Source organism: Pleuronectes platessa, chromosome 14, assembly GCF_947347685.1.
Source record: "Pleuronectes platessa chromosome 14, fPlePla1.1, whole genome shotgun sequence".
Taxonomy (NCBI): domain Eukaryota; kingdom Metazoa; phylum Chordata; class Actinopteri; order Pleuronectiformes; family Pleuronectidae; genus Pleuronectes; species Pleuronectes platessa.
Genome location: NC_070639.1, coordinates 3448590 through 3472647, shown reverse-complemented (window position 1 = coordinate 3472647; position 24058 = coordinate 3448590). Strand labels below are relative to the sequence as shown.

The 24058-nt window shown below is 40.2% G+C and overlaps 1 protein-coding gene across 1 annotated transcript in view; it reads left to right on the top strand.

Moving 5' to 3' along the window:
* cntnap5a (contactin associated protein family member 5a) overlaps positions 1-24058 on the top strand; it is a 94227-nt gene that overhangs the window by 32971 nt on the left and 37198 nt on the right. Inside the window, exons 4-12 of the mRNA XM_053439836.1 lie at positions 720-867; positions 4839-5042; positions 6194-6378; positions 8428-8571; positions 11541-11808; positions 17169-17312; positions 18417-18576; positions 22095-22201; positions 23612-23731. Coding sequence (XP_053295811.1) covers positions 720-867; positions 4839-5042; positions 6194-6378; positions 8428-8571; positions 11541-11808; positions 17169-17312; positions 18417-18576; positions 22095-22201; positions 23612-23731 — 1480 coding nt within the window. The remainder of the gene's footprint in view (positions 1-719; positions 868-4838; positions 5043-6193; positions 6379-8427; positions 8572-11540; positions 11809-17168; positions 17313-18416; positions 18577-22094; positions 22202-23611; positions 23732-24058) is intronic.

The following is a 24058-nucleotide window of genomic DNA, read 5'->3' as shown; positions in this document are numbered from 1 at the left end:
TGTGGTCATTTGTGCTGCCAGTCATTTTGTTTCCGTTGTTGTGGAGAGCTGAAATATTGGGCTTCTCTGACTCTGCTGAAGTATTCAGTAAAGCCTGCAGCTCTACTGTCAATGATGTATCTTCTTTTTTCTTTATAGTACGAGTACCTATTGATCTGATATGTCACCTGCCTAGAATCCGTTATGAGGAGGATGGTAATCAGTCATTCAGCAGAGGTTGCTTGTCTCTGTTTCTGTGTCCATCTGTCATCCGCTCTCTGTTTCTCTATTCATGTCCCCTGGTGTTATTCCGTGAAGACTGAAAGTAAAGGAGGGGTTGAAGAGAAGAAAGAAGAATGACATCTCACAAGCACTCAGAGGTTTTTGTGTTTTTAGCTCTGCAGGGAGAAAACACAACACGAGAGCTCTTATTTTGCCCCCCGGCTTCCTCAGTGGTCATTTTTCCTCGGTCTCACATTGACCTGTTTGAGCAGAGAGTCTCATATTTCTACACCACATGATGATTCTTATCACTTTACATTATATAGTATGTTCAAGGATAGGAGGAAGACGCTGCCCTTGAGTCAGCCTTGTCAGCACTTTATTGTTTCCTGTGCTATTCAAGGATTTCGTTTTTATGCTGCTTGATTTCAGGGATTCGCTGGTGAAAATCGTGCGAATCATTGGCTGTCGATCAGTCTTATGCTGTCATTACTATCTCTCTCTCCATCTCTCTGCAGAGGTTTGTCGGGAATGTGAATTCAGAGGCCGTTGTCCAGAACAAGCTGTCCCACCCTGTGAGAGCGCGTTTCCTGCGCTTCGTCCCTCTCGACTGGAACCCCAGCGGTTGGATGGGCCTCAGAGTGGAGGTGTACGGCTGCTCCTACAGTGAGTCGCAGACACTCTGCTATTAACACCACACCAAGAATGCACTCAGTCTATACATCAGACCTCTGTAATTACACCACCTAGAAGGATTTGTTCATTTACACTGTACCTCCAGCTCTGCTCTGCTCTCCTGATCGAGAGCGATGAGAACCATTTCCTCGACACCTGCTTTTAACATGCTGTTTGGTGCTGCAGACCAGCAGTGAAAATGATGAATCAAAAGACAGCAGGCGTGAGCACCTCACATGCACGGGGATCTCCTCACACTCACACTCCCAGAATAAAACTGTAAATGAAATGCATCTCGACATCGGCTCCAGACAAATGCAGAAACATCTGGTGACGCTCTTGTTAAGGGTTTCGGTTGTGATCGAAATGCTTAGGTAATTCGATTCAGCGTGTCTTTTTCAGGGTAGATATCATTTTATATGCACTCAACAAACAGTTTCCCCATTTCTCTTCACTCTGTCAGTTTTCAGGTTTTCTTAAAATACTGTAAGTGTGACAGTTTTTTATGAGGTTTAGATTGCAGATAACCTGTTATTTTATACCTAAAACAAATAAACCCAGCAGTGTGTGCAGCTAAATGTTGCTGAAAAATACAGCCTGATGTGGAGGAACTACAGAAACACAGAAAAATGCAGGCTCAGTTTTAATTCTTGCACAAGCTTAATTAATTAGAACATAGGGAGTTCCTGCTACAGTTTATGCTCGAAGTCTGTTAATTGACATTTGCAATTTTGAAATATATTTTCATGAATGTCATTTTTTCTGGCCCTTCTGTGCATATACAGTATATATAGTTTTCTAAAATAACTAATTATTTCAACCTTGAAGTCTCACACATTGTTGCAAGGTGTAAAGCTGTAGTGCTGACCCATAGTCACACCAGCCGCTAAAACGAGCTACTACTATTTAATCTGCCGCAGATTGTGCAGATTAAATTAACCCTAATTAAAAGTTTGAGAAAAGGAACCATCTTTGATTTAAGTTGTCACTGACAAAAACAGATAATGACTGTTTTATAAATGTATAAGCTGACGAAGCCAAGGTTTTGCTTGTGCGACATATGAACAAGACACTAGAAGTTTTTATGGTCTCGTTTTTGAGGGGTCACACATGCATTATGAACATATTTAGTAATAAACTGAGTAGGATATAGAAATATATGGAAATGAATGTAAAGTGATTTTAAGGGGCTTAAATCAGGATATCTTGCTTTTAGACCCTATGTAGGCCTCATCATGGAGTCATTGCTCTGCCATGGCAGAGAAAGGTGACCCACATAACGGACACAAAAAAAAGACAAAGGAGTGACTGTGAGTAAGAGTCTCCTCATGAAGTCCAGTGGTAACAGCTTCAGCTGGTGTCAGCGGATGCAATTTGAAACATGTTAGAACATCAAAGATGCCTCACAGACACAAGTAAAGAAGACAGGAAGTGTCAAAGCTGGGAAGAAATGTGGAAATTGCTTTTCTGGATGAGACTGTGTTGACGCATGTAGACACCACTGGTGTGTGGGTTTCAAGAGAGAACAATGATGATCCGCAAGGGCAAAACTCAGCAAAACTCAGTAATCACATGTATTTCACTAACTTCTCTAAAGAAAATATTATGTAATATAAACGTTTAATAAACAGTTTTTTAACTGGCTTGATTGAAAACTAAACGTATTTGTTATTCAAAATATTCATTTTTGCCTAGCAGTGGTGTTCTAATGACTTAACCACTTAAAAACATAGACCACTTTCCAAGCTTAAACCAACAGCTCACAAATATCATTTGGAGTTAAGATAACAACTTCCACATGGAAGCTAGCATGCTAGGTAAATCAATAATTAGCTGATTCTTAATTTATTCCCCAGTAGTTTTTACCTGTAAATGAAAAATACTAGTTTTTATATACAGATTTGTTATTCTACAAAATCGAATGAGGTAACAGCATAATCAATTCAGCAATTTTATTCAGGATAGATAGATAATTTCAACTAATCTGCTATTCTCTCTTAATTTGAATCAGACATTTAAATAATAATACTAGCATTAAGTTTAAAGTATTTCAGTATACATATAAAAAGTATACGGAAATAACTATATCTGACTCCAGAAGCAGAGCCCTGTTTTCATTATGCTACTCCTGTGTGTTGCCGTTAATGCCTGGCTAACCAGCAGTAAATAAAGTTGTAATTCTGTTTAAATTCTGACATTAAAATTGTTATGATTATCGCGATTTTTGTAATAAGTGTCCTACAATATTTTATGTAAGAAATGTCTATATCTGTGCTCGTCATTATGATGAGAAACTAAATCAGGCCGAAGCTCTGCGTGCAGAGCGAAAGGAAAAAGTGATTCACGCACACAGTGAAATTAATAACCTGAACTGCCTCAATACAAATGCATGTAATGGGGAATCACTTATACGCCTCTCCCACGTGTTATGAAGCGGCACTAACTAGATGAGCCGGTCAGTTCGCTGTGAAACACCCTCAGAATATCCCACAGAGAGAGTTTTATGACGACCAACCTCCACACACTGAAGGGTATTAATGTTGGATAAGCAGGTATAAAACTAATGTGGCCTCATATACTCCTCCTTTTGTTCTGGGTATTTTTGGATTCACTCGTCTGCCTGCGTCGACTGAAAATCCGAATTACAATAAAACCAATGATCGACGCCAGCGACTGGAAATACTTATCTGCCAAAATAGACAGTGAGAGACAGAGACACAGGGAGGTACAATTTATGTGCAACTCATTCTGCTGCATTAAAGACTATTTAGTACTCAAAACATGTCTCTTGTGAAGCTAGAGGTGACAGTGAAAATGCTCCATACTATTACCTGATCTCTCCCTGGACTATATGATGGAGAGCGGTCGTAGATTTTATAGGTAGAGCAAAAACTATTTGTGTGCAGAAAAGTCCTCATCACTGTGTAAAATACTCCATATTCATTTATATTGCTGCAACAGCCCGGCTGTCACTCCCACTGCAGCGGGACGACGCAGAGCCGGACCACACTCGAACAGTGATTAACAGAATTGCACGAGTCGTGACAGACTGTGTGGGAACTGATAAACCCGTGCGGTCTGTGCAGTTAGCTCCTACAGACACTTTTTATGGCGGTCATTTCTCGACTTGTCAAAATGGCAGGCAAAGCACAGGTATATCGATTGCTGCACTTTATTAGGTGTGAAGGTAAGACATGTCAGTGAGTGAGCGTGCACACAGCCCTGGAACCGGCCAACCTACTGTAAGTGGAATGGAGCCAACGTTAACGCTACCAAGGACAGCGGCCTATTGAAGCCGCCGTGGACAGTTTATGCAGACGGTCACTGTGTGTTACTTAAATATATTTCCAGCAAAATCATTGTTGGTACCAAGCAGATTATCCTGGTGCTTTTGAGGGAATTTCTCAGCTCTTTGCATTAAGGAACAGAAAGCTAGCAGAAGGCATTAAGCTGTAAATGAAATGGCTGAAGAAGCAATTCACATTTAACCTTCTTGATTTTTTTTTGCATTATGCGGCTACCCCTGTATCTTTGTGTGTGTGTGTGTGTGTGTGTGTGTGGGTGTGTGTGTGTGTGTTTGTGTGTGTGTGTGTGTGTTTGTGTGTGTGTGTGTGTGTGTTTGTATGTGTGTGCGTGTGTTTATGTGTGCAACATGATATCCTCACTATATAGAAAAAAGTTACAATTCGTTCTATTTAAGCAATGCATTGCTCCAGGTTGTTTTTGTATTAACTTACGTGTATGCTGCCACAGCCACCTTATTACACTTTGTTTTTCCACCTCTTATGTTCCAAATTCTAAACTTAACATGTTGCACATTTAGGACGCCTGCTCAGTTCACTTTGGCAGTGATTTAAAAAAATGTCACTTCATCTCTTCACAACCAAGTAGCACATTTTTCATATTGTAAGTTTTAACAGAATAAAACACTAATTTAAGGATCACTCTCATCCTTCATTTAGAGTCTTATGTGGCAGAATTCGATGGCAGAAGCTCGCTGCTCTATCGGTTTAACCAGAAGTCCATGTCAACGGTGAAGGACGTGATCTCTCTTCGATTCAAGAGCCACCAGGCCGAGGGCGTGTTGCTGCACGGAGAGGGGCAGAGAGGAGATTACATCACCCTGGAGCTTCACCGAGGAAGACTGGACCTCTACCTCAACTTAGGTGAACGATGCGTCACAAACCTTTCCCCGCAAATGTTTTGCTTACAGAGGAATTTTTTCTTAAATGTCAATGTTCTCATGGTGACTTTGGAATCGCTGCAATATTGAGAAGCCTTTACAATATGAACATTGCAGATGCTCTTTTTCGTGGTTGAGTGATGGTTGTCATTGGCATATCTGGCCCTACTTTCACCTGGTATCTTCACAACATAAATTTGAAAAATCCCCCCCCAAAAGCCCATTTCAAAAACAGAGGTAGATTAAAGCTGCTGTACAGGAACATTTAAACAGAGACGAAATCAAAGGAAATCAATTTAAAATCAAAAAGCACAGTTACAAATTAAAACGTTAAAATGATGGTAAAGCAAATGAAAAGGATGAATGTGTATAAAAAAAGATTCAACAATACTATTATTTTATCAGACACTGGTAAAATTGCCAAATGTAAAACCTTAAACCAGAAGATGTTTGACAATTTTAGTTGATAAAGGATATAAACAGTAAGTTAGTCCATCATTACTTGATAAAAAATGATTCAGCCAGTAATCCATTGTCCAAATTAGAATGGCATTCAGTGGCGCACAAGGTCTGATAGGTCCCTTATAAAAGAACATTTAAATCTGCCAGACCCAGATCTTTATCTGCACCAAATTGCACACCATCACAAATATCAGTCTAAGATCCAAGCTTTATATTTAGCACAATCAGTCAAAATGTAAAAAGCAGCGTATCCTCTAATTTAAAGAAAGTGGTGTCCTGGATCTGCCCCTTTGTCTGTATCCACACCAAAATATAACAATTTCTCTCTTGGCCCTTGTCCCATCTTTCCACCAAGTATAGGGGAAATCTGGTTTCTTTTTTGCAAAATCCTGTTAACAAACAAACCTACCGACCAACAATCGCTCACTGACACGGGTGAAAAACGTAACCCCCTCGGAGGAGGTAATAACTATTCAAGTTGTATAGCTACCTTCATCCCGTATTTGTATTGGTAGCCTAGTAAACGTCATCTGAAGAACAGAAAGGGCATAATTCTGTGTACAGATGTGTTTGTTTTGCCTTCGCACTACGTCTGAACTCCGCCTGTCTCCACTGTGGGAAAATGTAAAGCTGCTCACTGTGTTGAGCTCTTCCCTTTGTGTTCCTCCCCAGATGACAGCCGGCTGAGATTCAGCAGCGGCCGTGTGGCTGTCACTGTGGGCAGTCTGTTGGACGACCAGCACTGGCACTCTGTTCACATCGAGCGCTTCAACAAGCAGGTTAACCTCACAGTGGATTCCCACACACAGCACTTCCAAACCAAAGGAGAAGGACACTCGCTGGAGGTTGACTATGAGGTGAGTCCATGAGCTGAGGCAATTATGTAAATTGAAGGTAGGTTAGAGTGATTTTACCACTTCATAAATGTATTCAGTGGAGGCCAGACAACCATCATCAAGCTCTGAACAGAAATTATGAAAACTATAATAATAATGAATATTTTTTATAATGCAGTAATGTCACTGGGAACTCAATCATAACTTTCTTTAAAGGTAAAAACTTGAGATAAGTGCTTAAACATACTGGTAAATGTTGAAGAAAGACTAAACCAGGGTTGATGTGATCTTGTCTTTGAGTCTTAAAGCATTAGATAGCTTTCTGCATCAACCTGTGAGTACAAAGAATTTCAATGATCTATCTGAGATTTAATAGGAGCATGGATGACCTTCTCAAGATCAGGCCGAGAGAGAAAAGACCTGATCTTTGAGCTGCTCCTTAACCCATAAAAACATGATTTTTATCGGTTGTGATTTGTTTTGCAAATGAAAGGTCACTGTCAAATATCACACCAATGTTTCCAGCTGCAGGTTTGATATTTGCAGAAAGGGCTCACAAATGGTTCTCTAAAATAAGGAATTAGTTCCGCTTTCTTTTCATTTAGCTGAAGAAGGTTTTGAGGAATTCAACAATTTTATGTGCAGAGCAATAAGGGACCAGCTGGGGAGCCTTGGAGAACACCACAAATCAGAGGGGGTTCTGGAGGAGGATAGAAAGCTTTGATTTATAGGATCAATAAGATGGAGAAGTGTAAAAGGAATTCTGACAGCAATTTTCTGTGTATAAAGAGTTTGATTGATTAAGTTAGCTAGATAACCTTAAGACAAAGTTTTGGGTTAATTAGCTTAATCTGAAAAAAAAATAACAAGTCGAATTTATCCTGCTAAAACCATTGAGTAAAAATTATTGTTAGATTTGACAGGCCTAGCAACAGTAATTTAAGGGGTATTCTGATATGCTTCAAAATGGGTCCTTTGTATATAAATGTGAGTGTGTAATGAATGGTTCTTCATATTATATCGCCTCTGCCGAAAGTATCACTGCACTTTTTGTGGACATTTTATAGACTGTCGCAGTAGCCCTGTACGATCGCGTTGTAATCCACAAGGATTACTGAACCAATTTCAAAAGTATCTTTAATTTAAACTCCCACATTTATAAACACAAGACCTAGGTTGAAAAATACGATAATTGACCTTCTAAGGTGCTGGGGTTTTAACAAGCATAAATTCCTAAAGATATCACTTTTAAAGATGAAGTGTTGAAATACAGCAAACATGCTACTCCTGGCCATGACTAAAAGTGTGAGGACAGCCCAAACCCAAGCAATGACAAAATAATGTCATACCAGAACCGTGGCCATTCTTATGCTGCGATAACAGCCTCCACTCTTCTGGGAAGGCTTTCAGAAATATTTTGGAACCTTGCTGAGGGGATTTGCTTCCATTCAGCCACAAGAGCATTAGTGAGGGTGGGCACTGATGATGGGCGATAAGGCCTGGCTCACAGCTGGTGTTCCAGTTCACCCCAGAGGCATTAGATAGGGCTGGAGTCAAGGTTCTGTGCAGGCCATCCAAGTCCCTCCAGCAAAATCAAAAACAAAGAAGAAAATGTTTATGGATTATACTTTCTGCACATGGGTACTGCCACGCTATAAAAAATAAAAACTGCTGCAGCATCAATATTCGCTTTTGTTTGACAAAGGACAAACATCAAGCCATGAAAAGCTGCAAACCAGAGGCTCACATACTGTGTTCATGTAATCACTGTAGAGTGTACAGTGTTTGGATTCAGTGAGTGGGTGTTGTTTTCTCACTTGCTGAATCACTGGCTCAGCTGTTTATGCAGAAACTGGTGAGAATAAGTGTGTGGGCTTCATGTATTTTGAGGCATGCGTCTACACTGCCTGATGATGGTTCCACGGTAAAATGCAGAACAGAAAGGAAATGGCAAATATTTCTATAAACATAGCAGACATGAATATGCATGTTTGTACCTGTTTGTGTTGGATCGATTCCTGTATCTAGGGATAAGTGGTTTACCTCTTGTGTTTCATTGTCACCGTACAGCTGAGTTTTGGGGGCATCCCGCTGCCTGGTAAACCCGGCACCTTTCTGAGGAAGAACTTCCACGGCTGCATGGAAAACCTTTACTACAACGGGATCAATATCATAGACCTGGCAAAGAGACGCAAGCCACAGATACACAGTGTGGTAAGTTTGATGGACTTTCAGAGTGTCTGCTTGTATCAGAGTGAGTCAGCTGCTCGAACATCTGTATTCAGTGCACATACTCTATACTGCGAAATTCATTAGATCTTCCTTTTGAAGATGGATGTTGAAATGCTCAGGCTTAAGAGCCAGACGTCTACTTGATTTTGCAGGCTGATACTGACAATACTATTTGGGTTTTTCAAAATCTGATAAGAATATAACCAATATTATTTTTTTTTAAATAAATAACTAATCGAAAAACATCCATTTGATTAACTAGAGATTAGATATTTTACAGTTTAAGAATAAACGTCGGGGTTATAACATATATTTAGCCTTTCTAGATAGCATTTCTTTTTCAATTTACTGTGACATATGTGCAGATACATCTGTGAGAACATACATCTGTGGAAGCTCTATTTACCAGATCAGGATCTTCAGCTTCCTCTGTAGACATGAGTCCTTCCAAATGGTTTCCCAGACACAATTTTTCAATCTTATGCCAGAACATCTTTGCACAAGGGAAAATTAAATGATCTATATTTCAAGAGAAAGGGACGGTAACAGAAAGGGTGAGAAAGTTGGCAACAAAGTGATGTTTTTATGTGTGATAGATCTAAGGGAATTAGCATGCTAGTGTTTGCCAATTTGTGATAAACACGAAGTTCAGATCAGGATGTAAATTAAGATGGATGACACATCCACTGCCTGAACAGAAGTAAAGCCAAAATATTGTTGAGACGGGTGCTGCTGTCTCGTGCTGGTGTTGTCTTGTGGAGAATCTGCACAGTAGTGGTCAGGTGTCCAAGCTGTAATATCAAGGTCCCGCCAAGTTTCAGCTGTCAATCATGTAATTTCACTGCGTTTTCACAGCATCAATAAACTAAGTACTAACAGTGGGATTAGATCTACCTAAAATAATTTAACGTGCACTTTTGACTTTTTTGTTTTGGCAAATGTTCAATCTGCTAATATGGAGGACGTTGGGATTATAACCTACAGTGCAGCCACCAGGGGGTCATCAAGAAGCTATGGCTTCACTTTTGGGGAGCTGTCATGTCATCCATCTTTAAAAGCAGTCGATAGGAATTTGACCTTTACAAAAGAAAAACTGTTGGCCTGATGATGGCGCTACACGAAAACTCAGGATCGCCGAAGACAGTGTAATCTATTCTTGGTGGGGAGGAGGACATGACTAATGTCAGGACATCACCAGAGTTTTCAGAATCATCATGGAACCATGAATATCTTGGTTGATCCATTTTTACAGTTATAATGTTATTTTCATCTAACAAACCATCCAACTTCACAGTAAAAGCTTTAAAGTTCTCTTTGTTGTTTTCTATTTGAGATTTGATTATACTTGATTTGTCTGATTTAAAAAATTCCGGTCAGAAATCGGTAAGAAGGTATAACTTGAAAACAATCATTACATCCACTGCAATCTTAACTACACTTTCATTAAGTCCAAGTGTGTGAGTGGATCATTTAGAGACTCGACCTCCCACACAAATCAGAACGGTCGGCCAAAGAGCCACAAGCCACATCTCATCTGAGACACCCCCTCCATTTAATGTCTGATTGCCGTGTTAAAAAGCCTTTACTGACAACAGAGGCAGGGAGGTGGAGAGGGAGAGCGTCAAGATGGAAGCTGTAATGGAATTTCAATGGGACAATCTCCCTGAGGTTGATAGAGGAATCACATTGAGAGTCAAAGAGCTGTGATTGCTCTGTGCTGCCCTGCAGGCGTCGGGACTGATAGGACTCTGACCTCGACAGACATGACCAGTCTTAAGTTTGAACGCACCTAACATAACCTCTGCAATGCACAGAGTTAAACTGAAATGTTTTTTTTATGTTAGGCTGCTTCACGGTATCGGTTTGGAGTGAACAAACTTCGATAGATCCACGGATTCTCAGCGCACCCAATCCATTTCAGCATTTCTGCTTTTGTTTACATGGCCTCTGAGTCAAATGGATTAGGTTTGTCTTAATTTCTAGGTGACAACAACAAGATTAACAAGTTATTTATATTTATATGTAATATGCTATTCTTAATGAATTAGTTCTTAACCAGTGTCCATTCTAAATTTGTCTGTTTGGATTAGGGTAGTTTGGTCCATGGAGACCCTGCCCATCCTAGGGCCATTAACAATAAACAAGAGTAAGATGATTTTCTTTTGGCGATTTAATTATATTGTCATTAATTTGATTAAATACACAGCACTAATTTTCATCCCAAGACTCTCTTGTCTTTATGTAAAGTCTGAAGTTAGAGGCAGCAACAAGTTAACTTAATCTGAATATAAGGACTGAATTCAACCAGCTGGCCTGTGTTTACAAAAAGCTTAAAAGTCTGCCAAGCTCACAAAAGATCTGTATTAAAACTGAAGAGTGAGAATGACAAGTTTGTGACTTTCGGCGGGGCTACGGACCCAACCAACCAGGGACAGAAAGTTCCAGCACGATGCACCATGTTGAGGAGACTTAACGCAGGAGATGTGATGTGTTGATTACTGAGCTTTAGAGTTGCAGGTAGAGTGAGTGTGGTATCGATCGTCTCAGTAAAAAACAAATAAGCTTAATTAAATGTCAACCTATTCCTTTAATCACCTGCAAAGTAAGTTTTTACTGAATCTGTGACATATTAAACACTATGAAATTTTGCAGCTGCATTATTATCATGAATTAATGGCTTGATTTTATTAGTAGGCTTCTAATTGCTTCTGCTGATTACTTATAATAATTTATGACAGATAATTTGGTATAACCGGTAATAGATGTCACTTAATGATCCTGGCTGAGGTTAGGTTAAGGTTTTGCTCGTGGCTCTTTAACCATCTGGCCCCTTTTGGTGCATATGACATTTATTTTGAAACACATCAAAATGAATTTCACATGAGACCAGCTTTCCCAAACATAGCTGAAGATACATGCAAATCTGTGTCCTTGGCTTTGTCATCCTCCAGGGCAATGTGACCTTCTCCTGCTCGCAGCCCCAGCTGGTGGCTTGCACCTTTCTGAGCTCCGGCAGCAGCTTCCTGTCGCTTCCATCAGCAGCATCTGCCACGGGAGGCTTCTCTGTTCGCTTCCAGTTCAGGACGTGGAACCCAGATGGGCTGCTGCTGTCTGTGCCATTGAACCCGGAGCCCCAGAGACTGGAGCTGCAGATCAGCAACACCCAACTGCGTCTGACCCTCCACAGCTCAGGACAACAGAAGTCAGAGGTCTCCACAGGTCAGTGCACAGCGTACACACACATATGCTAAAACATGACATGAAAAAGGATCGTCCATGGCTCCATTAACATTAACACACCAAATTCTAACATTAACTTTTCAATAGACTTTTGTGAATACATGCTTTTACATGAAATAATTAGGGGTTCAATTGATTTTTAAATCAGGCTGAAACCATGATACAAACATCCAAAATAAACAATACCTGTTATAAATTGTGAAATTGTAATTTCTATATATATTACACATACAATATTTCATTTTCTTCTTTTTCATTTGAGACATGGATTATACTCCAGTGATGACTAGTTTAGCTCAATGTGATGAGTAACCGTGAGATTAAAGAAACCGTGAGCACATGTAAGTAAAGAGTGAGGAAAACCGAAACAATGTGAAACAATGTAGGAACTGAAATGTCTCAAAAACTGAGGTCTCACTGCTTATCAGTAAAGAGTATTTCGGTTTAAAGGTACCTCTACTGGTACTGTGTGTTTTTTGGTGACGGAGTCACCCTTTTGTTTGACTCGTGCACATGTTGGTAACAGTCCAGGAAACACAATGCAATGCTCCAGAAAAGAGAAGGCTAATGTAGCCACCCACCATGGAGACCATTAACATTTGAATTGCACCATGAGATAATCCCTGGGTTCTTGTCTGCAAATGTGTGTAAAACGCATACTCATCCTCTGCAAGTGCACCGCATGGGCGTGGGGGGTAAATTCCCTGGTAACACCAGGGCACTGTAGATTTTCCTTACTCTTCTTGAGGGTTAAGGACAGAGGATTCCACATCTTTTAAAAGCCCTATGGGACAAATTGTGATTTGTGAATATGAGCTATGCAAATTAAATTTGATTGATTTGATTGATTGATAGAATAGGTACAAGATCAATACATGTGAACTACAATGGAAACATATCCAACACATTAAATAGAGCTCAAAGCGATGAACACTCAATCTTAACTTTCCTTTGTGTGCATGTATTTAAAGGAAACATAATGTGCTCATTTTGAGGTTTATGTTCTGAAAACCCATCACTGTCCTCGAACTGTCCATCACTGCAGCTCCTCTTTTCAGCCTCTGTCTCAAACACTTGGTGTTAGCTCCGGATGAAGCTCAATCTGCTCTGATTGGTCAGCTGGACCATTCTGTTTTTGTCAACAGCTTCTAGCGTGTGGGGGGAAATGTCAGCCTCTGCTCTCGCTCAGCTTGGCTTTGTTACTGTTTTGTTGTGTTGTATAGAGCAAATGGCCATCGTGAAGCTATGGGACATCGCGCTGTAATGAAAGCATCGGCCGGTCTAATAACGAGGTATTTCAGGATCATCAGGAGCTTCAGGCTCTTCTGCGGTGGAGAGGAGCTAACTTTACTACAGGCTTTGGACTTTTTCACTTTGCAGAACTTTTAAATTTGAAAAAACATCATATTTCTGCTTAAAAAAAAAAGCAAGCAAAGGAACCACGTCCTTAAACTTGACCTCAGAGATGATAATACATGTGCATTTTTTTAAATCTCAGTTGACGAGAACTTGAGATGCATCTACTTGAGCATGTCGACCCCAAAGGGCGACAGGCTGCTTGTTTTTATGTGCTTCACTTAACTGAGGCAGACAAAGACAGACAGTGTCACTCACCCTAATCCAGAATCTGGAAACCGAGCACGCTGAGTGGCGCCAGTAATTTCATCTGACTTACTTTTATCACCTTTGTCCTCAATAAAAAGTTTATTTTTCACAGAGAGAAAATTTGATCCAATTCTGCGCATGGGCTTGTTTAGCAGAGATAACTCCGATAACTATGATTGGCTGGATAAGCCAGACTTTCAAGAAATGGTGAGCTGCAGGGAAATATAGATGAAGAAGACAACCACCGCAGCTCAGGGAAAATATTCTTTTTTCATATTATTTACCCCAAACTGCATCGAATTATCTTCTCTGGGGCCTATCGATGTTATGGCTGTATAGCACACGAGAAATATGACCTGGAGTCTGCTTATTGTTTGCAATGATGTGTGAAGTGAAAGTTTCACGTCAAATTAATTCAGCAGAGTGAAGATGTAATCTCACATTGCTTCTGATATGAATCGACGTCTCCACTAATTTGGGGTGTTTATCTATTTATTCACTCTCTGATTTTCCTTCTGATTCCTCGTTTTGCTTCCTCCTTGGGTGGATTGTTGGAGGTCACACTTGCCGCAGAAATTATTATCGAGCAAGCGTGCAGATAGCATCTCGGGTTTCAAATTCAGGAGAGGCTAATGTAGCCACCCACCATGGAGACCATTAACATTTTTAACGCACCGAGAGATAATCCCTGGGATCTTGTCTTGCTAATGTGTGTAAGACGCAGACTCGTCCTCTGCAAGTGCACCGCATCAAACACGGGCGTGGGGGGTAAATTCCCTCGTTACACCAGGGTACTGAAATAATGCTGGTCTAGTGCAAAAAAGGCAGCATGATCCTGGGAGCCGCTGGAAATCTTCCGTATGATGGATGTGCTGATTCATAACAAACAGTGAGAGCTGAGCGGAGAGGGCCAGACTGACTGCTGCTGAATCTTTACTGCATGCTGTGCAGGGGTAGAGGTCGCGTTAAGTTTAAAGAGATACCTGTTGATGCCTCTTTACTGTGAAACATCATTATAGGTTTTGTATCAGCTGCAAAATCGTTATCCTCATTAATAACCTAAAACTGCTGCAGCAAATGAATTCCAAGTTAAGTTGTGAATCTCAAACTATGGATTTTAATTGAGAGTAAATCAGGTTTATAGATTAAAGCATTTTCCCTTTTTCTCACCGCTTTCCCGTGAAGGTGTAAAAGTATCACACAGCTCATAGCGAAGTCAAACTCAGCGCAGCAGAGGTCTTTGAGCAATCGTTAAACAGCCGTGGGGCTCATCCTGGGATCCTGTAAATCAGCAAATTTTCTATATTTAACCTGCTGTTTTAATCCGGCTTTTCAGTTTTATAAGAAATGTCTCTTACTTGTTTAAAACTTGTTCAGTTCGACAGGTGGACAGTAGAATCTCTTAAGGATAAACTCAGTCACCAGTGTTTGATAAAGGCTTCAAGAGCATTAGTGTGGAACAAATATTGATCTGTTTCTTCGTCTGTTCGGCCTCAACAACGTCTGCATCAACAGCCGTAGGCTTCATTTTTTTTTTCTCAAACAAAGAGACACACACGACGGGAAACAGCAAGATGAGCTTTTGTTTCATTGAGCTCACGCTGCCTGTCTGTGCTGGAAGAGCTTGAGGTCGGCAGTCATGGCAGGAAACCTTGAAATGGGTGTTTCCTGGAGGCATCAGTGGGGCTTAAAGGTGTCGTCTCACACATGAGAATAGGCAGAGCTTTTATTCTTCCTGACGGGGCAGCAACACTCATGCAGATCACCGTTATGATAGAGAACACTTGCGTCCTGGGCAGTGCTATGACACTCCCAGCTTGGCCAGCAGCAGGATAGCGAGCAGATCATGATATATATATGAGCTGAAAGAGGGGAAGAGGAAATTCCCACTGATGCTCGCCTGCAGTCCCTCGCGGCTACACTGTTTATTCCGTGAAGCAGTCAATGGAGTGGAGAAAAATGCCCAAGGCACTCGCAGTCTTGCGGGATAAAAGGTTCTGCTGTAAGCGACAGGCATCAGTGGACTGTGTGGAAATCTCAACTTTTCCCAGGAGCTTGGACACGTCTCATTTTGGACTAACTCAAATCACTCCCAGGGTGCATTCTGCTCGGCTCCCGAGCCGCAGCACACTCAGCTCAATTTGGATGCAAATTTAGTCTAGGACCAGTCAGCGCGGGCAGAACAGAGGTGTGGCTCAGTCATTTCAAGTCACCGCCGCAATAATGGTGTTGTTTTCCTGAGCGCTGCAGCTCGGTGAGGATGTCAGTGTCATTTTGAAAGAAATGTTTTATAGCTGACACTGGGTTGGATTATTACCCATTTTGGATGGATTTCCAGCTTGATTTTGGTTCCTTGGGGTCAAATAAATTTGATTTAGGATAAGATTTGGTGTTTGGTCATCAGGTTTGACATTTTAAAGAAATATAATTTACTTCACTTCACTACTATGATACCCATAAGATACATACCTTCATCTGATACTTCTCTTGTCTCGACAGTTAGAATGACACAGAAACAATTTCGCTAGCTACGCTTATATTTTGGATTTGTTTTCCTTACTTACAGTAATCATATGGGTATGCTTACATCACCGACGACTGTTAATTTGTGTAATATATGTTATTTATTCTGCCACTGCACTAACATACAAGCTTGAACACACCATCTTAATCATCAGCTGTCTGTATGTGTTATTTTGAGTTAAAGTAGATGAAAGAGTCTCTTAAGAACAATGTGAGTTGTGTGAAACATAATTTTCAGAAACCAACAAGGATTTGTATGTAATTAGCAACAAGGTGTCAATGGGTAGTCCTTGAAAGTCAGTGATGCAAAGTCTTTTGGTAAAAAATAAAGTCCACTTTAAAAGGAATCTGTTATTTCGGTGCATTTAAAATTATTAAGAAAATCTACATAAAAGCAAAATAGCTTCAGACAGGAAAACAGTATTATTTTATACTATATTATACATCATAATTATTACTGAGGGATTAGAATACAAGCCTCCTTGTAATGTTGCAGCAGGCCAATGAGGCACTAGTTTAAACTATTTTATACACTGTTGATGCAGCGCATCGTATGGTACATGCTCATACGTTTTCAAAGTCCAAATCAACAAAGAGAGGAGGAATTACAGCCGCAGTAATCCCATGTGAAATGTGGAATTGTATATTACAGTAGGTGAGTACAGGGCTTAGTTTTACATCAGTGGAAACCATGAAAAGTCCACAGTATTTAGTTAACACCGACAAGCTCATATTAGAGTCATCTTACTTATTTACACGTCAACTAAATTTAGATGATAAAATATGCATCATGAATTTGTGACAGAGAAAGGGGGGGTGGGTTGTTTGACTTATTTTTGAAGCGGCTGCTGCTGACTGTGTGTGATGCCAAGAAAAATCTGTACAAAGGCAAAGTGTTGATGAGAAATTGGGGATTTGACTGCAGCGTTGGCAGGTATCGAAATATTAGTAACAAAACGTGTGTATCTTCACTTAAACATTAACACCGGGGAAATTAATCATCAAAAGTCAAAAGCTCCCATGGCCATTGCTGCATGGAGCCCTGATATCATGAAATACGTCCATAACACTTCCCCTTTGCCTGTGTCGCACATTTAGATGAAACAAGAGCACAGTGGTGGAATTCATTCACAGCCACCAGGCCCTCAACAAATAACTTTCTGTGCTGCCGCTGACTTCACTGTTTGAAAACGTGAAATGTTCCTCTGCAGGTCTCCGAGTCAGTGATGGTCTGTGGCACTCAGTGAGTCTGGACACCAGGAACCTACGGATCTCCGTGACTGTGGATGGAGAGCCGTGCTCCATGACTGAGCTGTGGGAACAAGTGGAGTCAAGAGGCAACTTGTATTTTGGAGGTTTGTGGATTCTCACACTTAAAAGATAAATTATTATTTTCCTCTTTAAAGGGGAGGTAAGAGATGGATATTTGAATTTAAGTTTAAAACAAGTAGACTCCAACCCCCCAGATTATCTTAGTTTCTCCTGCCAGCCCCTTGTAGTAAAAACTCTGGACAGTGTCCTAAAGAGCAGGATATTCTCCAGAGGATTCACCGCAAGTAAGTGGTCGTGTTGACCACATTTGTTACATGCCACAGATACAGAGCTGTTAAAAACAAAAAGGATGCACATATCTCAGGAGCCATACACATAGGAGACACTGACGGAGATGTGAACTTGGAGAAACCACGAGATCCGAGAGCTTTTGGTGATAGGAGCCGACGCTGGTGTGGATGTGATGTAAATAAAAAGAAAGCGTTACATCTTGCTGCTGCACCAAACTCCGATAAAGAGAGATGAGAGAGGCCAGGAAAGGTTGTGTTACATCTAGTTACAACCATATATAGTTGTCATTATGAAAACAATAAGAGTGATAATTCTGGATGTAAAGATGTTATTAATGATAGCAGCAACAATTCATATAATAATAATTATTGTTGTCTGAATCCTGCAGCTCCGGAGTCAGAGATACATGCAAAAAGAGAGAGTGACTATAAGACAGAAAGTTTGTGAAAAGTAGTAATAAATAAATAAATGTTGAAGCAGAGAGATGAAAGAAGAGGACAAGTGCATGATGGGAGTTCCCTCAGCACTCTAGACCTATAGCAGCATAACTAAGGGATGGTTCAGGAGCGAGTCACCTTCTGTGACGGTAGTAGCAGACAGGTATTTCAAGTTGCTAACAGTACTTATTAATGTCTGAAACAGTAGTGGTCAGGGTGGATGAATGAAAATCTTGTTTTAATCATAATTGTACCAGGAAAGAGGATAAGCATATAGTAATGTTTATGACTCCATGGAAATCTTGTACTGGATCAGAGGTGTATCTAACTAAGAAATGTATTTGATCTAAATCGCTAAGCCCACCTTTAACAGAGACACTGTAACATACCGTTTCCTCCCAGGTTAATGTTACCTGTACAGTAAAACTAAAGTTTGCATCATGTTTTATCTCCATCCAGGCTGCCCCGCGGCCGACTGCCAGATCCCGACTCCGTCCTTCCAGGGCTGCATGCGGCTCCTGTTCCTCAACGGCCAGCCAACAAATCTCAGTCATGTGCAGCAAGGTTTGCTGGGAAATTACCACGAGCTTCAGTTCGACACGTGCAACATGAGAGATAGGTGATGAAATCTCTTATTTACCCTTGTATTTAATTAGAGGACAGCTCTCACAGAGATCTTGGTGATATCCAACGGGCAAAATGTGTCAGAAATAAAAATGGGAGCAACATTATCCAATTTGGCAGCAAAGTTATTCATGCCCGCTTGGTTAATTTGTGGATGGCACTATGTTGTCTATAGAGAAGCCTGAGAGTCACTGACATCTTGTCCCATGGAGACAAACATGCTGACAGGATCATCCAATTAAATTGCAACAGAATCTCGGTAACACCTTCTCTGGCAGAGGGCTATGCTAACAAGCTGCTTCCTACCGTCCTGTGTGGCGTGCTATCCCTCATTACCCTGCACAGCTGTGGGCCCTGTGAACGGGAGCGGCAGACCCACAAGCTCGCTGGATGTCTGCCTGTGGCTCGGAACATTTAAAGCAACGAGACAAACATGCAAACTGCCATTTCTATCCTTGTATTTGCCCCGAGGAGACTTGCTCCTCTGTCAGATTTCAAACTACCTTTTTCAAGGCCAGATTGTTCGCTGTCGGAGGATATGCAAACACAACAGCGCTGCCAGTCTGTCGTGTCAGTAGGCGAGGGGAAGCACTGCGGGAAATGACAGAAAGATTGAATGAGACAAGTTTCCCCCCGAGCGGAGATGAACACACCTTTTGTGTCTTCATATATTGATGAATGAGTCTGAATGTAATGTGGTAATTGGGCTGAAATAGAGCTCTTAATGAACCTTGTTCAGATTTTTTTTAAAGCATATTTACAACCATTTAGTAATATAATGAAAACTCTTTAAAGCCTCACTGATCGTTTTTGGGCCACTAGAAGGTCTTCACATCAACATGACAGACACAACAGTTTAAACACAACACGAATAAATGATCATTTTGAGATGACAAACATGTTCACAAACGTTTAGATATCAAGCAGATACACAAAAACATAAGGATTTATTCTGAGTCGTGTTGAGATCCTTACTTTGATTATCTATTGTTCAAGATTAGGAATATGTACAGTGGTTTTATCAGAACGATTTTTCGGTTGCCTGCTGCTGTAACCAAGGCCGATGATGACAGTGAGGCTTCACGGCCAAATGCGGCGTCAATGAAAAAGTGACTGATGAGCTGAAAGATTTTTTTTTCTCGTTGTGGAAAAATGATACTAAGTATGATTTAAGAGTTATCCGAAAGAATTTCTGATCTACTGTTAGTTATGAACCATCCAGACTCAGATTCACGTCGGTTTTCAAAATTCAAGGAATATGTTTTGGTGTGAGGTGGAAAAGAAACATTCAGGAGAAAATAGGGGGAAAGATCAAGCAAAATAAGAGGCAAGCACTATGTGACAATAACTATATACTGTAATAAAATAAAAAATATAAGGAATAAACCAAAAGAAATATTATAAAAATATGTGAGATATATCAATATGTGCAATATATTGCAAATTATTCAGATCATCTGGGATGAATCCCCTGTCTCTTCCCAACCTTATTATTTATTTATGTATCTTCTAAATGATCCATTTCTTTTTTACATCGTCTTAAGTTGCCTTGAATTTGTCGTGAAGCCTTTTATATATCAGGTAAAGCTCTTTGAATTTACTGGAACAATTCCAAAATATGGAATCATATTAAAGTATTGCACCAACTATTTGATGACATATTTTCTCCAAATTTAAAAAAACCTAAATTTGTAAAATGGCCTTTTCATGAAAAATTTGCAAGTACACATGAAACAACAGATCAACAGTATCTGCATTATGAAGCATATGTCACACAAAGACAGTCTATAACGTGTCTCTGTGCTTGTGTCTGATGTGATAGTAAACATGATGCTTGTTTACTGCCTTGAGGTGACTGTTGCATATTAATGACCCGACTGTATGAGAAAATTTACTTATCTGTGTTAATTTCCTTTTGTCTGTGTAATTAAATCGCGTGACTTAATTTGCGGTGAGCGTGCAGCTGGGTGTGCCGGCTACTGTAATTTCATGACCTGTAAGAGCACTCGTGAACACTAGAACAGAAAATAGCTTGATGGTAATTAAACCAGTGGGTGCAACCTTATCTGTGTTGCGGCTGGCCCACTCCACTGCAGTTAATAGGTGAGAGATGAAAGTGTATGAAATTATAGATGCACGCTTGAAAGGCTGGCAATTATGTGAAACTGGAGGAGGCTTGAGGAAGGGACTATTAATCAGAAAAGTGCGGTTTAAAAATGTCTGTGAAGCGCGCATTGTGGTGAAATCCCATTAACAGGCATTCTAGTCTGAAGGTGACAGTAATGCTTTTATTTTTAGACAAACACCTCGATGTGTCAGCTTTTTCAGACTCAGACAAGGGCACTGTTTGAGAAGCCATGATTTTCACAGTTATTGTTATTTGTTATTTGATTTTTAATGTTGCTTCACGGGAACATGAATAAACAGCAAATTATTCTTTCTTGGCAAGTTCAAAAGCGTGTGTTCATAACAGGAGACAAAAGAATTGAGCAGAGCGGTGAACAGGGGTCTTGCTTACGTGATAAATAAAAGATCAGCTTCGTAAACACTAACTAAAGAAGTATTTTCTACTGATTCTAAATACAAACGCTTGGAGATTTGATTTGTTTAGCTGTCAAGAAATTACTGTAATTTCTCCTGCAACTAAGACTGTGATTTATTTTATGAGTCCATGTGATGGAAAATTGGCTAAATTGAAGACAAAAGTCTGTTACAAGTAAACTGGAGCTGAAACGATTAAAAACTAGTCAATCGAAAGGAACAGGAACTGTTGCTAAGGCAAAACAGACATTTATATATCCTACGTCTTTTGCTTTCTGTTCTCTGAATCCATTTTATTTTTATTCAGATTTTTTAATCTATTCCTCACCCCCACCAAGAAGGTCACCCAACTCCATTTGTTTGTTGTTGCCAAAAACTACTTGAATGATTTCCCACGAACCTCTGGTCAGGGAAGCAGCCATTAAATTGTGGCTCCAGTTCATGTGGCTTTCTTTAACATTGTGAAACAAGATGTTTTTTCAACATTTTCAACATTTTTCCACGGATAATTCATGGAGCTTGTTTAGAGGACTCATATCTTAAAGTGTGGGACAGTTGCTGTTGCTTGCGATTTACTTAGTGCTGTTACGGATCAAGGATTTTTCTAAATCAGGGGCCATAAAGGGGCCCAAATTTTCACAGAGGGACAATTTATATTTCCTACATCCATACACAATTCCTGATTGAGTAAATCATTCAACGTTCACTGTTTGCTCTACAGCTTTGAGAAAAGCCAAAAGTTAGTAAGTAAATAGTTTATTTATTTATTGTAATTTTTATATATTTTTTAAAAAGACTACTGACAGGGGCCCCTGCCTGAGTGCCATTGCTGTTTTGTTGCATTTCACTCTATTGCTATTTATCTAAAGTCTGATCCGATTTGATAACTGATAAATAAAGAGATCGACGACTAGAGAAGTCAAAAATGAATATAACCAAACTCTAAAAAAAAAATGTTTTATTGTTTTGCAGGTGCCTCCCAAACCTGTGTGAACACGGAGGCCGCTGCTCTCAGACATGGAGCTCCTTCGCCTGCGACTGCTCGGGAACGGGATACTCGGGAGCGACCTGTCACAACTGTGAGCAGTTCGTCTCAAGTTCATTTCACCACCTTGTCTCAAACTTGCCATTACAGCCTCTGTACCTCCCCATTTATTCGAGGTCTACTGAGCTGTGTCATTTGATTCTGCACACACATCTTTTCCTGTCTCGCTCGCAGCGTCGCTCTGTGCCCTGAGAGGCAAAGAAAAAAAACTTGTCCCGCTTCAACATGACATGACCTTACAATCATCACTGCTATTCCCCCTCCCAAATGTTTTTTGCGATATTCTTGAATAGCTATAGAGACTGGTTGAGTTCAGTCTGACTCCACATGTAGGAGTTTTTCCTCTCGGGCTGCATTTTTTGACGGCCTCCTAAACAACGCCTTAATATCAGCTGTGGAGACTGTTGCTGGAAACTAAGTGTGAAATCCCCTTGCCCCAGAATACTGATTAGTTGTTTATATGCAGGCAAATGCATTGTGTTTTGTTTTTTTTTGCACGTCAGAGGGAACATGACCGAAATGAGCATCTGCTGAATTAAAAATAGGTCTTTTTTTTTCACCTCAGCTGTCATCAGCTTCCCTCAGAAACACATTTTTCGTGTGCGGCTGAGAAGTGTATCTCTAAAACTTGAGTGTTTGGAGCCAATCACCAGTTAACTTATTGTGAGAAACACAGTTTGAACATGGGATGTAGTGTAGTTTCTGCTGCTCCAAACACCACAGATAAAAGCCATATGGAAAAAAAGTTTTGGGATGATTAACATGTCGGGCTATTCAACTACCTTCGTTTTAAAGGTGATTTTCATGCTGGAGAAAAATGTAGGATTAACATTAGTGGCTTCTCTTTGTTTATTTTTGCCCAGTTAATGTAGATAAAAACTCCGTAAACACATTAGTTCTCATCCTGAAAACATGTTCGAACACCTTCATGACCTTTATGTGTTGAATGTCAAACATATGTATTGAAAATAGCAACAATAAGGCACAAACAACATAAATAGGATTATCAAGTTACGATAAAATACTCCCGGCTTATGTTTAGTTACTTATTTACTTATTTACTTATTTATATCCATATTTTTGACATGTCATCTCATACATATTCAATTGACTATTGCCGATTTATGACGCTATCACAAGTAAAACAGTAACTTACAGAGGCAGGCTATAAATAAGACAGTTTGGTGATCAAATCCTTTAATGTGGAGGATTGCATGTAAATGCATTCTGATCAGGCCCTTCAGTCATTAATATATAACTACAGTATCCATATAAATCAAAAACTGCTCAAAGTGACTTTAGATAGAACAACAACATACGTCAACAAACCCCCATATGTAAACAAAAAATATGTAAATATATATGCAGTGTGCAGGAGAAAGCTGTCGGAGTGTGGGTTGTTACTTGGAGCAATAACGGATTTCTGTCCCCATTCTGCTTTCAGCCATCTACGAGTCATCCTGTGAGGCGTACAAACTGATTGGCAGCTCCTCGGGCTTCTACTCCATTGATCCAGATGGGAGTGGTCCCCTGGGGCCCACCCAGGTATACTGCAACATGACAGGTGAGATCACTGTGGCCCCCATGTTGTCACCTTTATTCATTTTTTTCGTTTCAATGAGATGTGGCAGAAAGTCCACTCACTTAAAGATCACTCTGCATTGATCCACACCACATTATCTTAATGTCTGCCATCCCGTAACCCTCCCCTTTCAAACATGAAAGAGAACCTGTGGCATCCTTCAGTTCAGCCTTCATAAAAACTCAAAAGGTGTTTCGTTTGTCGAGTTTAAGCTACTGTAAAAAACATGGCGGCCTCCGTAGAGAGGACCCGCTCCCAAATATAAGGGCCCATTATAGGGGAAAGAAAACTTTAATTCATACAATTTAG